The sequence below is a fragment of the Cygnus olor genome, chromosome 1, assembly GCF_009769625.2.
Source record: "Cygnus olor isolate bCygOlo1 chromosome 1, bCygOlo1.pri.v2, whole genome shotgun sequence".
Classification (NCBI taxonomy): domain Eukaryota; kingdom Metazoa; phylum Chordata; class Aves; order Anseriformes; family Anatidae; genus Cygnus; species Cygnus olor.
The window spans coordinates 39114948-39129645 of record NC_049169.1 but is presented as its reverse complement, the minus strand read 5'-3'; the positions used below and the strand labels follow the sequence as shown (position 1 = coordinate 39129645).

The window sequence follows — 14698 nt, the reverse complement described above, 5'->3', positions numbered from 1 at the left end:
AAATGCTGTTGAAACTTAAAGATTTTGCAAGTGCAACACGTATACATCTATAATCTTTATCCTTAAGGACATTTTAATCTGAAGTACAGAAAAGTAAAATAATTTCTACTATTCTGTTTGTTTACAGCACCTCCATTTACAACGTGGAAAGATAAAAGGAAATGGAGACCGAAGTACTGGAGAAAACCTCTGTTAGATAGTAGCAGCAGTGAGGAGGAACAGTCTGTTGGACCAATTAAATATGGTAATCCAGAAGTGTGGCATCCACTTAAAAAAGTGGAAAAATACCTACAAACCTCTTCCCAACATTTAATTCTTAAAGTGGTTCTGAAGAAAACCAATGTTTTCTGTAGTTCTTTTGACTTCCTCATACTTCCTGTTTGCAAACGTTATTTTGCATAATTTTGAGTAAAGTTTGACCTTAATTTGTCATACTGGAGACAAAACAAATAACTAGTATAATTTGAGATTGGAAGTGTAAGTGGAGCCTCTACCTGTTTTTGAAAGTGAGCAATTTAATGTTCCAGCTTTACCAAAGGACCAAGTTAGATTTTTTTCCTTAGAACTATAAGAAAAGTGAATCTTTGTTTTATCTTAAATGTGTAGAATTAACCTTTGGTAGTGAGGTCATTGGGGGGGAGAAAAAAAAAAAGGATCCTCTTAAACATCAAACCAAAGCAACCTGTACTGCTATTTATTTCTTATCTTCATATATGAAATGTGACCAGTTTTCTACATGTTAGTTTTACATGTTAAAAGATGCTGAAATAACCATATCTTGCTCTTGTCAATGGCTGTATTTGAAGTATATAAATGTCACTCCTTATATGAATTCTAATGTGACAAGTCACTTCTGTTCTGAAAAGATAAGTGTTTTTTTTGTTTTCGTTTGCAGCCCACCCTACAGAACATAAAAAAAGAGTTCCAGCTCTTGATGCTGTGGTGACTCCAGATGATATCCGATACTTTACAAGTGAGACCGATGATATTTCCAACTTGGAGGCAAGCGTCCAAGAAAACCCCTGTGATGTACAGCTTTGGATTAAACTTGCATACAAATATTTGAATCAAAATGAAGGGTAAGTCTACTTTTTAGATTTTAGATTTGCTTTTGTGCTTTACCCACACTACTATAATCAAGTTTCCTTTCTGTTGCTGAAGAACTTTCTTCAGCAAATCCACAAATTTATTACATAAAAGCAGGTTGAAAAAATAGACTTCCTACTGTATGCGGTATGGTGTGTAATAAATTACAATGACAGTTGATCTTTAGGTAGGTTCTGATTCAGTACGGAAGTTGGTGGAAGGCAGAGTGGGAGAAATAATTGTTTGAAAAGTGCACAACCTAATGTATTCCCGAGATTCCAGTGGAACGCTGTACTTCCAGTTTCAAAGTAGGGGACCAGTAAGATCACATCAGTTTCTCCTCTTCAGAGTAAAAATGGTTAGAATAATGTTTGAAGTGACATCGATCAGAAAGATTTCTTGCAAGAACACTTCTGCTATATGGTTTTATCCCTGTAGAAATTGTCCAGTTGAACACTCAGTTTCTTCATAATTTTTCTCTTGGGTTTCTGAGTTTCTCTAGCTTTTTTCCTCAAATTACTCTGCAGAGTATGACACTTTTTATTGGCAATTGGCTGATTTCAGCAGGAATTCTGTTACAATGGTTTCATTCTACAGAATGATCTAAATAGTGAGGTGCTAGCTTCAGGCAGAGGAGTTGTGGGGAGACCAGCTGTTGGAGGGAGGAAAGGGAGTGGAGAGGAGTAGCTGTTCTAAAAAGTAACGTGTAAACGGATAATGGAAAACGTTATAGATGATTTTAGGTGTATTAATAACTGCTTGAACACTAGAATGGAGGAATGTATGCTGTAAGCTGTTTGAATTATTATGTAATAGTAACAAAATACTACCCGAAGCATGGAGAGGCCAGTGCACAAAGAAAATACTACCAGCACATGGCTGACTGAGGAGATTGCTTTCTAAAATATAAACTTAGTTGGAAAAAGACCAAAAAAACACAAATGGGGGGGGGTGGGGCCTAATGGAAGAGGATGAATCCTTTTTCGGAGCACATCCTCCCCAAGACCATCTTGGTATTACACTTAACTGAGTGGTTTTGTGGATGGCAGTGGTTCTGGGCTTTTCATAATGTGCTCTGCTAAGAGGAGGAGTACAGGGGAAGAAGATTTGAGTCTTGTACATAATTGTTTTAGTTTTACTTTGGAACATGTGTTCTTCCTCTCATAAATGTCTATGCAAATTAATTTCTAAAGATGTTCTCAGAATAAATGTGGTCTCAAAAGGTCTCAAAAGCTTTCTGTGGTTTTACAGAGCTTTGTTTATAAATTGAAGGTTAGCTCTGTGGTTTGTAATTTACTCGCTTATTTAAGCTAATCTTGTATTACTTAATTATCATGAGGTGATACCAGTCATCTCAAAGTAAAATCAACTTTTTTTTGGTGGCTTAGAGGTAAATTTATGACATGCAAAGAAACCTGGAATAAACACTGTCCTTGCTGACATACAGAGTAAAATATGTAACAAAAATGTTCCAACTTTTAGCCTTGAAATTTCTTTTCAAGTTTGAGCCCTTATAAAGTGAATACATTTGTATGATTGAAGCTTGGAACTTCTGCTTCTGGATAAATCGTACCAATTCTTAGTTAAACTGGCTAGTTTTTTGGGAAAAACTGATTTTTCCATGCAGTCCAATAATTTTATGTAATAACCTTTGAAGAATGAAAACTTGCTGAAACATGGAAAGCTTCATAATAGGAAAGGACAACACATCTCTAAAGAAAAAAAGATAGCTGACTGTAACTTCCATTCTAATTATAAGCATCCACTTTCCTATTTTATATTGATTTGAGTCCTAATACTAAAAAAAAAGAAAAGTAGGTCTGGTGCTTATTTATTTTAAATTTTCACAGCTCATCATCTGAGTGTTTGGATTCTACTTTAAATGTTTTGTCTCGAGCTCTTGAGAACAACAAAGAAAATTCAGAAATTTGGTGTCATTACCTCAGACTGTTCTCAAAAAGAGGAACAAAGGAGGAGATACAGGAAATGTGTGAAACAGCAGTGGAATATGCCCCATCCTATCAAATCTGGTGGACAGTAAGTAAAAGATAAAAAAAAAAAAAAGTATATGTCAAGTGTTGGTGTAGGTATGCTTTTTCTACTGTAGAAAATGTGTATGTTAGGGAAAGTATGAAAGGAAAAGTTTGACTTGAAAAAGATGTAGTGTTAGTTTATTTAAAACCTCTGCAACACTACTCAGAAAATGAAGTGATTCAAAGTTCTGTTTGCAGGATATCTGTAGAAATTATGCTTTCCTCTAGAAATTATTGGTTATTTAAAATCAAGATGTTTAATTTTTTTATTTAAGCTTGCAAAATTTAAATAGTCACAAAGATGCAGAAAGTTGGTCTTTAACATTTTAAGTGTTTTGTGTGGATTAGTGTGAAGATTGTGTGTGTGGGGAGGAAGGTTTGGTTCATAAGGTGGTAAAAGACATTATTCAAAGTATATGATTCATGTGATTTTAAACTTTACCTTGAAGCTTTTGCAAGTATTTTGATTTTTTTAAATGTGAATTATTTGTCTCTAGTTTTTGAATTTGGAGAATTCCTTTGATGGAAAAGACTACGTATGTGGGAGGATGCTACAGTTCCTAATGGAAGTGACAGAGGGAGAAGAAAATCCCAATCTCTTGTCCTTCCAGCTTCTGGAGACTCTCCTGTACAGAGTTCACTTAAGCCTGTTTACAGGAAGACATCAGAATGCTCTTGTTCTGCTGCAGGTAACTTCCAAGTTATCACCCCAGAATTTGACTTCGTACTTTCATCGTTCTCATGCTTGTGGCTCCTAATGTATTCTTTAAAAGAGCCATTCCTTTTATTTGCTGAAGGAATCTCCTAGGGAATTCTATTTTTAAAACATGTCATTGTAAAATTTGGGCATGCCTTTTTTTTTTGTTACTTGTTTTTTGTTGCTTGGGTTGCTAATACCCAAGGTTTATTAGCAAAGGAGGGCTAAACCTCAATACTTTCCAAGAAATTGCTTTACTTCTTGATTTCTGGTAAGCAGTAGAGCAGTCCTGTGAGTAATGTGTTGCCTCAGGAACTCAGATGTTTTCTTGTTGCTACAGAAATGATCAAATCAGTAACTTTTTGGAAGAACACAGTGTGGTGTTATTTTGCATTACTGTTCCTGCTCCAGAACTTGATACATTAATGACACATTAGTGATACCCTGAACTCCAAAATCGTATCTCAGGCTTTTGTTGTGACTGTAGAGAGACTTGAGGATGCTGTTACTGTTCTGTAGTCCATAGAAATGGTGGGTGACAGTGAGTGCTGAACATCAGCTTCCACTAAAAGTTGGAGCTGCTATTTCAACTGCAAGTTTTTAATTCCTGCCAGCAGGTGGCACCTGTGGCTTGCTACACCTTAAAATATTTTTCTTGGTTGAGTTGTGTAAGTCTAATGTTTTTTTTCTAGCTCCAGTTTAAATAGAAAATTGTAATGCTGTGTTGACTTTCTCCAACAGCTATTCTAAACACAGCAGTACTGATAAATTAAACTATGAATGTTTGACTGAATGAACAAAAAGAACGGGAAAGAAGTATGCATCAAACTGAAATGAAAATCCAGACTGTATGAGGGAAGAACGTGGGTTGTCTTCCCTTACCCAAAGCATCATGACAAAACCAAACCTTTTTTAATATTCACCTGTAATGTGTAGTTGGAAAGACTATCTCAGGGAGACGTTACTTAACCACATTTAATAAGAGATGATTTCTAAGTATAAATGTTATTTCAAATTGAGTAGTAATACTTCTCTTTGAAAATTTGAAAGAAAAATTTCTAATGTAAATATTTTGAAGGGTGAATAAGCGAAACATTTTGGAAAGTTTAGCTTTTACCTCGTACTCCGTAAGTATCTTGTAGAATTTTGCCTAAATTTGCAAGTACTTTGACTCCCTTGAAAGCACATTCTTTGGTTGTGCTGCTTTTGTCTAGAAAAAAGTTTGCATACCTCTAGCCATCAGAGTCTGTTCTGTTTTAGGAGCAGTTGTGTTTAGACTAATTGCTTGTTCTAATGATTTTATTTGGGACCTGTCAATTTAAATGGGCTATTCTAGTTTTCAATGTGACTTTAAAAAAAGGTATTGGAAACGCTTCTGAGATGCAGGATACTGCTTCAGGTTTTCCTAACCAATGTCTCTAGAGATGCTAGTGCTTTCAGGAGTCTTGAAAAGCTGTGACTTAGTAGCTGTATAACTAAAACTTATAAAAACAAAACAAAAACCACACGAGACTCTTAATAGGGTATAGCAAGCAGTATCCAACTCATAGATGAGTTGTCTCCAGAGATAATAAATAATTTGTATGTAACTGGATGTAATTGTCACAGAATTAAGCCGACAAATGTTGAGAGATGCATGGTTTCAACGTCTATCTTTGTTCCCCTTTCAAAATAACGATCTTAGCAGTTTTTCCTAAAACTATTACTAGAAATTATGTAGCTGCATATTACTTAAATATAGTCAAAAATTCATTCAAAGCCAAATTTAATCATGATTGATAGCATGAATTATTTCCTGTCTTTTCTGTGGAAAAGTTTTGAGAACATTAAAACTACTCTTCCTGTTTCCTCTTCTCATTCTTAGATCTTAAAGATTATATATTTTAAATATATAATGTATTTCTTCTGATCTTTACAGAATGCCTTAAAATCAGCAAATGAAAAGATAATATCAGAACGCCTTACTGTAAGTGATCGTTGCTTGGCTTGGCTGGCTTACATACATTTAATTGAATTCGGCATTCTCCCAGTCAAGTTCTATGATCCAGCTAATGTCGGTCCTTCAAGGATAATGAACAAAGAACCATTTTTAATACCATGGCAAACAGTTCAAGATGTGAAGACTGATCCTGATATGCTGTTAGCTATGTTTGAAGGTAAGATTAAGGAAGTAAACTATTCACTGCATTACTCACTTCTTACAAATCAAGAAATGTTGTTATACTTCTGGAATTTCGTGGCAGTGTGATATTGCTATATTAAGCCATTGGGATTAATCCAGTGAATATTTCATCCTGATTTGGACAGAAGAGTGAGGAAAGTCTGTGTTTTGGGTACTTAACACGCACAATTTTTCATGTATTGTTCAGAGCCATAGCTTTTTTCCCTAACTATGATATTCTATCAGGATAGAGAGCAGTGGCTTGTGATAGTATGGCCTTGCTTATTTTTAGAGGGTGAAGAAAGCATGAAGCCAAACTTCTGTGGTCATTCCCTCTCTTCTTCCCCTCATTCCCAATGGGATGTCTGTTGGGAAGCTACTTTCATGGAAGATTAGTGTGCTTCCTTAAAAGAGGCGGAGCAAAGTGCGTGTTTGTCTGCATTAGGAGTTTAAGTAAACTGAGTAACTTTTTAAAGATCTCATGAAGATACTAGAAGAAATTGAATTGATTTGTGGTGCTGCCAGAGGGAGACTATATTAGCGTTGTTTGTGTGTCAGTACTTAGTGTTAGCTGCACCAATATTGAATTGCCAGTGAGAACATAACTATGCTGCAGACGGTAATGCAGTGTGCAAATAAATATTCAAGCATAACCTGTAGGAGTGGATGTAGTCTAGACATAATGTGGTGTTCAGTGTTGGGTAACTGTATATTTCTTCTCAACATAAAAAGAGAATTAGCACATGTTACCTTTTGTCTTGGTAGAACTGATTTCAGCAGCAATCCTGTATATACGGGAGTGTGGTTTTAAATAGATGGTGATAAGCTACCATGTGTAATGTAGCTTTAACACTTCGTTGGTAGGATCTTTCCTCTTTAGTGGGTTTGGGTTTTTTGGTTTTGTTTTTTTTGCTGTCTTGTTTTGTTGTTTTAAACGAATGAGGGATGACACTTTTGAAAGACTTTTGTCATTGTCTTGGAAAACTTTGCATGCTTCTGTATTTTTGTGGTTGTTAAATCACATTTTTTGCTAAAAGTTTTTAATAACTTTGACATTACTTGAGGTCTAAGGTCTTCATTTTATTGTTGTTTTGAAGATGCAGTCAAAACATGTACTGATGAGAGCCTTGAGGCTGACAAAAGAATAGCTGTCTGCTTTCCACTCTACAGAAACATGATAGCTTTGTTGAAGCTTCTTGAAAGGTAAGTAGTTTCAAGACATTTTTAATTAGACATTTTTAACTCAACTATGTGTCCTCGAAAACTTAACTGTTACTTTTATTTAAGGTGGGAATCTGCTGCAGAACTTTGTAGGTCTTTATTGGAGCTCTGCCCTAACAACTGCCCACTATTGGAGAGTATGGCCACCTTGTATGTGCAGATGCAGCAGAGTGATAGTGCCTACCAAGTGTGGATTGGAGCATTTGAGAAGAATCCTCAGAATGCAGAGATCTTTTATCAGTTGTGTAAATTCCTTATTTCACAGGTAATACCACATCCCAAAACTCTTTTTGTTGGTCTGCTGGATTTATAAAGTTTGGGTTTTGTGTGTAGGTTCAAACACTTAGGAAATTGATTGTTCTTAATATTTTTTGCTATGTGTAGTTCTGCTTTAATATAGAATTGGCAAGATTAGTGACGAGACTTAATGTAACCAAAGGAATTGTATACAGCGCTAAATCTGTAGCTCAAATTGTCCATTCTAATGCACTGTTCATCTCCTTATGCAAGAACATTAGACAGCAACAGTAAACTCTGTAGTATGTTTTCATTCTTTCTGCTACCTACTGACTGTCCCAATTAGATTTCATTCTTGAGAGAGTGAAGGCAAAGGAGCATTACAGAGATAGACACTGCTAGTTCTTTATTGTGCTTAAATTGTTCTTGTCATCTTCAGGTTGATGTCTGATGTATTTTTTATTTAAAAAAAAAAACAGGAAAGGTCAGGCAGTGTTCTTCCACTGTTACAAGATTTTGTGGGAGCTTTCTTTGAGAATACCTACCAACAGCATGATCCCATGGATCTCTTAAGGTATGTCTATAATAGTATTCTGTTAAAATTTTGGTAATATTGGCATTTTCTTGAAAAACGAAGCAGTCTAGAATTTTGCTATTAGCTTGACAGGTTTTGCTAAGACTTCAGTCAATTATGATTCGGTGTTTTCTAAGCATTATAGTTTTTTATACTAAATTGTAAAAGCATAAGAATTTAAAGGTGAAACAGCTAGCAAGTTTAATTTGTGGATGTGGGGAAAAGGGAACGTGATGCATGTATGCTGAAGCTTTTTTTTCCCCCAAAGTTTGGAACTTAAAACTGCATACCTTAAACTTGTTATTTAGGCAGTTGTAAAAGACCTCAATCCAGAGGTCCAGCATGCTGTTAATCAACAGATTATTGCTGAAAAGGCACAGCTTGGTAATCAGTCTGCTGAAACTCCACCTGAATTTTAGGCACCTAATTGATTATAGTGAACCTTGCATATTTCAAAACTTCAGGAAGTCTGTCAAAGCTAACTGCCTTTCAAGGCCTTCAAAGGAAGACCTTTGCTAAATCTTATGCAGATGAGACCTTGAAATCTTTTTTTATCTCCAAGTTGTGTTAGGTTTTATTCCTGCTTGTGTTTCTTTACATTGAGTGTAGTGCTGGCAATGCAGCGTAGGTGTCTATAGGTAGATAATTGTATCCTAGGTTTTGATGTATTTTATGAGGGGCTGGGTGGGTGGTGGTGTCTGAGATTTAAAGAAACATTTAACCTAGAGCCTAATATTGTAAACCACTTTCTGTATAAACCATCTCTATTTTTTTATGTAATGCTCTCTATATAAATCTCTATCTGGATAGAGTTAAACTAATCTCTAAGAAAAGTAGGTGAGTTCTTAATACATTCCATTAATTGAATTTTTAAACTGTTATGTTTGCAGAGGAATCTTCAATGTTAGAAGGATATTCTCCGTTACTATTACTTTTTGTCTTTTAGATATCTTCTGAATTTTCCAATGCCAATTGAATTTACAGCACCTCTCTATAAAGAACACCTTACAGATGATGTTGTAAACCAGCAAATCCCATATTTGTGGCAGATATACTGGTGAGGCTTTTTACAGCATTTCTGAGGAACAGCTAGTAGGCCTTAGTAAATTGAGTTTTCAATTGCAGAACACTCATTATTTGCCCAAGCATGTGTCACTTGAGGTTCTTTCAATAAATGATCTGCCAGTCCTCAGAGAAACTACTTGGCTGCTGCAAAGTATAGACAGTTTTATGCAAGTTTTATGCTGACTGCATAAGTAGCTATTTGGTTTTTCAAGTAAAGGGGCAAATACGATGCTTCAGGTGACAACTAAGGATTGCTCAGAACTCCGACACTTTCAGTTTTTAATTGATGGTCAGCTTCTAAACAGGTAAAACGTGTTTCATTTCAAGATAACGCGTAAGGTTTAGATTAAGTTATCTCAATGTTAGCTTATGGTATTGTCCATGAATTCCAATTGTGTGTGTATGTATATATTTAATAAATACTTATTTCTTTGCAAGTTCACTTACTAGATTTTAGTACTTACACAGTGGAAGTATTGTTAGAAAGACACTTGAGGTCACTGTTTCGTCATTAGTGACCTTAACTTAAACCACAGGAGAATCTGAGCTTAGGCACTTGGTCCTAGGAGGAAAAATGAGTGCTTTTGAAATATGTGCCTAAATTACTTTTAACACAACTTTCAAAATTAATTTCAAAGAGTAGTTGTGTTGGTTTGGTTTTGCTACACGGTAAGTGCTTAGGGATTTGGGCCTATGTATTTTTCCTCTATATAGGTGCAGGTGGCAAAAGACATAAAAGTTGACTTTTTACCAGGTGAAAATAATCTGAAATTACTAGAGCCTCAAAAGATCAAGGAGCAATGTTTTGTCCAGAAACATCATTCATCTATATCTATATAGAAAGTATAGACATCTGTCATGTGCGCACATGTATGTATGCACATATATATTTTGAGCAAAACTAGTAAATAGTCGATAGTTCTCGGAGAAAACCGGACTAGAATCAGGCCCTCTGATTATGTTGCTCTAGTCAGTAGGGTTCTGTAGAAAGGTAGCTGAAACAACCCTACACTATTTTGCATTTCTTTAGTCTTCACGCTTTTTTCTCTTATGACTTACTAGAAATCCTGGCTTTTGTTCTTAATTTACACCTTGAAATGAGGATTGATAACTGAATCTTAGGTAAAAAATGTCTCCTGTGTTTGAGGTCCTGTATATTGTTCTGACTACATGTTTCTTTGAGGAGATGGTTTTAGTTTAGTTTTGACTATTTTTCTTTTTTTTTTCTCTGACATAATCAGCATGTTTCAGAACACTTAATTTTGTTGTGAGAGTTTCATGTCATTTCTCAAGTAGTCTCTTTTAATACAACTTTGAAATATATTCTTCTGGTGCTTTCCAAATGGAAGCTCAAGACTTGTCTCCATTCTGTAGCAGTCAGAGCATCCTTATAATAAGGATTAATAAAAGAGAGAAGGCAGTGCATGCGTTACAAGAGAAGACAGTGGATAATGTTTCTATTTCAGTCAAGAATTGCATTTTAAATTGCACAGTTTCTGTATTCTTACTTATGTGCAGTTGAGATTTGCTCATTGTAATACATTGACTGTTAAGGTTAGTCCATTTTGCTGCTAAACTGAAAACTGCTTTTGTGCTTCTCACGGAAGTTCTTTGTTTCTTACCCTTAATATAGAAGAGTATACATTGTGTATATAACATCATATTTTTAAACTTCTAATATAAACAGTTTGTGCCAGTCTCTTCACACGAGTATTAGTGAAGCACTGGATGCCTACGAAGCAGCTCTTGGTGCAGTGATGCAGCAGGAAATTGTTCAGAACATCTGGCTGGAGTAAGTTCTTGAGACAAAACTAATTTAATCTCAAAGTTATTAAGTGGAAGCCACCAGAACCACTTTTTTCTTTTCTTTTCTTCCAGTTACCTTGTTTTTATCAATAGCAAAGTTGTTGGATCCAACAACAAAGTTCAAGAATTCAAGCTTTTTACTGACCTAGTGAATAGATGTCTGGTTACAGTCCCCACACGATACCCAATTCCTTTTAGTGCTGCTGATTATTGGACCAATTACGAGTTTCATAACAAGGTAAAAATGTTTCTGGGGACAGTTTTAATTAAACAAAAAGACTGATATCCTTTTAACGAGTATCTGTAATTTACTTGTCAAAATAAGTGTCAAAGCATCAGTAGCATATGTACACTGAGAGCTAGGAATTAGTAGAAAAAGAGATATTGAGAAGAGTAGTGTTCCAAGCAGAAAAACATGTAGCAGTGACTTTCTGAATAAAGAGTATGTAAAGCTAAGAGAGACTTTAACGTAAATAAATAAATTGCATGTCTTGATACTGTGTGAATACAGCTCTTAATGGCAAACTACTATTTCTTTGGTAAAAAGAAACTAGAAAGGAGGGAAGAGATAGTTGAGCAAGAAGGGTCAGCAGAGCTGTACTGCTGGGTGATGGAAACAGTATTGAAGCTGTCAGTTTTGATCACAAAAAATATAGTGCTTGAGAAACAGAGGAAATAAAGTAGAAAAGTGAGAGCAAGATCGAGTTGAGCCCTTCTGTAAGCTTTATTCTGTCAAGCTTTATTCTCTCTGTGAAACTCCTGGGTCCCATTTTGCTAATATGCGGTGTGTTTCTTTTTATTCACTAAATACAGGCAGGAAATCTGTGGTATTAGCAACAGTATGTTGATTTCTTAAATGAATTGATTTTTGTACCCCAGAGGGATAAAGTTTGTTGTTAAGGTTTGTAGGCGGTAACTCACTTCAGTCACAATGTTCATAGTTTTGTCATCCCATTATTCTTAGCAAAATTAGATAAAGTAGATTAATATTTATAATTCAAATTTTGCAGGTAATTCTTTTTTATTTGAGCTGCATTCCAAAATGTCAACATTCCAAAACCTTGGAAAGGTTTTGTTCTACTATGCCTGCTAATCCTGGACTTGCACTGAGGTATGTAAAAACACCTGTAATCAAGAGGAACAGCTGGTTAATACCACTACTGTTTTCTGTACAAGATGCACGATTTGATTTCTAATACAAAAATAAAACTCTTCCTCTTGTTGCATGTTGCTTGAGTCACATTGTGCCTTTTGATATCATCTCAATCTTTTTCTAGTATTTGAAAACAGAACCCTTTATCTACAGAGAGGTTATAATTACGCAAACTATTAATAAATATGTCCATGTTGTATATATTTACAAACGTAAATTTCAAGTGTGTAGAGAAACGTTAGATATTATATTAAAAATCTTGTTGTTACTTAACATCTGTTAAAAGTATAGTTTCAACATGGAGCAAAATAAAATGGATGCATCAGTATTTAACGGTGCTACCTGAAGGTTTGGTATTTATTTAGTGAAGACAGACAATCCTTAATTCTGAAAAAAATCTCGGGAAACAAGAGCAGTTAGAGTAAACATCGCACTGACTCTTATACAATACTTCAAAATGTACTCATCCAGCATTAGAGAATCCATATTTTAGCATATTCAGTTGCAGTGAACTCAGGAACATTGTACTGAGTAAGTGTTTGAAAAGACCACGAACACTTACTGTTCGTCATCAACAGGGACTCTGAAGATTTCAAAGCCAGACTTGAAAAAAATGTATGGTTGGCCACGGGTTGGGGGGTGCGGGGAGAATGACACACACCTTCTGTGAGCACAGGAAGGTGAATGGCTCCGTTTTAAGTCAAGTTACAATTTTGTCTAGGTGGAGCTTACAGCTTCCTTAGGCAATGTTGATACTGCACGAAACGGGTGAGCAGAACTGTCTGCAGAGTATCTTGTAGCCATGTGACTGCGAAACTAATTAGCCTTCCTTCAAATATACAGTTACCTCACACATGCTAAAAACAGATCTTGTAATGTGCCAAGATCATATTTTCTCTGTGATTTCACACTATGTAGTTACTCTCTGACGGTGTACCTAACTTCTTTTTTGTTTCAAGAGCATGTTCAATCATTATTGTGTGGTGTCTTGCCTCTTTTTCCTACGCGCAACTCTTGGTTGAGATTAGGTGTAACGTATTTTGTATAATGTGTATGTATCTTTGCATTGCTTTTCTGCTCCCAGTGATTAGAGCAGTGTTCCTTTCTCATGAATGCCTTTTACAGACTGCTTCTGCGATACTGGGAGGAGAGCAATGTTCAAATTCTGAAACTGCAAGCCAAGATGTTTACATATAATATCCCAACATGCCTGGCCATCTGGAAAATGTAATGCAACAGTCATACATCTGTTTTCATAGATATTGCTTTTGTTTATAAGGTTTACATCACAAAGGTAAATCTGAAATGTCCTTCAAATTGGGCTTGTGCTGGAAGTCTCTTTCATTATTTTATTATTTAAGCAGTAACTTTGTTACAACAGAGGTACTGTCACATCTTTAAAATGAAAAATGGAATTTCCCTCTTGGGGAAACTTATGTGAATTGATATTATACAGATAAAGATGAATGATATATTTACAAGTTGCCTTTTTAATTCAACTATTGACTTCTGTCTCCCCTCTCTACCCTCCCCTTTATATATCACAATAGCAGTAATCTCCATTATCCAGTGATGCTGAACTGATCTTTTTCTTCAGTGTTTGTTCATAATGGGGAACCACTGAAATGTCTTGCTCATGTAAGGTTGTCTTTAAAAAACAGTTATTTTTATCTTTTCACTGTAGATTAACATCATTGGAAGTTAGTTTCTTCTCAAGGAATTTGTAATTCCATTGCACAGTCAGTATTCTGCCAATTATGGCATTTAAAATCATTCAAGAATAAATATTTTTGTGTGTTTCTTTTTCTCAGAGCCATTGCTGCCGAGTGCTTTCTAATGGGACAAAGAGAAGTAAGTCAACACACCTTACTAAAACAAAAAATTGCAAAATTTTTTCATTCTTTCACTTTATCCAAAGAAATGGTCATTTCTTAAACCCAAGAATTCTGGATAGTTGAAATATTCTCTGTGGAAACACTGAAGCATTTGCTTCAAGTGTGAGAAAGATCTTTGTCAATCAAGGTAGAAAGGATTATATTTTTAGTACTTCTGCATACTATTTGTATCTTTCCTGTACAGGGAAGTCTATATTTCCCCACCTCCCTTCCTTTTTTTTTCTGTTTAACCTGGAGGAGATGGCTAGCACTTAAAATGCGGTAGAGGGGAAAAAATACTGTTGTGCCGGAAGATAACTAATGACTACCTACCTTTGCAATCAGTTGGAAGGGTTTTTCTGCCAGGCAAACGCATGTAGAGAATTTGAATGATTTCCCATGCTCCACTTACACCCCAAAGCTATCATTTCTTTTTCTCCAAAAATAATAAGCTTACTCATTGGTACTTAATGTGCGTGGGTGTGTGGGGATGTATTTTTATCCCTCTGTACGCAAATACAAGAGGTTTTTTGGCACAGCAACAGAATGAATCACTTCTCGGTTCAAACAGAATGGGTCTTCCTGGTATTGTTGCTGTCAGTCAGAATATTCTGCTTGTGGAGAGATGCTGTCTATTAGGGGGATCATGAAGACATGGGCTTGTTACTCACCACTCATTTGTGGCATTTCTGAGCTGCTTCTCTGCTGTATCTTATTACATGTCATTCTTGCAGTGACTGGTTTCAGCATCCTTCTCTTCTGTCAGTAGACGTTCTTTTGAAACAGTACTA

At 35.6% G+C, this 14698-nt stretch overlaps 1 protein-coding gene across 3 annotated transcripts in view; it reads left to right on the top strand.

The window, feature by feature from the left end:
- The window catches only part of ZFC3H1 (zinc finger C3H1-type containing), a 39444-nt gene that overhangs the window by 22586 nt on the left and 2160 nt on the right, over positions 1-14698 (top strand). For all 3 annotated transcript variants that reach the window (XM_040553350.1, XM_040553348.1, XM_040553356.1), the window contains exons 20-33: positions 128-244; positions 896-1079; positions 2937-3123; positions 3617-3808; positions 5735-5972; positions 7075-7180; positions 7265-7463; positions 7915-8009; positions 8956-9066; positions 10762-10866; positions 10953-11118; positions 11891-11991; positions 13159-13260; positions 13845-13884. In XM_040553350.1, the coding sequence (XP_040409284.1) occupies positions 128-244; positions 896-1079; positions 2937-3123; positions 3617-3808; positions 5735-5972; positions 7075-7180; positions 7265-7463; positions 7915-8009; positions 8956-9066; positions 10762-10866; positions 10953-11118; positions 11891-11991; positions 13159-13260; positions 13845-13884 (1943 nt within the window). The remainder of the gene's footprint in view (positions 1-127; positions 245-895; positions 1080-2936; positions 3124-3616; positions 3809-5734; positions 5973-7074; positions 7181-7264; positions 7464-7914; positions 8010-8955; positions 9067-10761; positions 10867-10952; positions 11119-11890; positions 11992-13158; positions 13261-13844; positions 13885-14698) is intronic.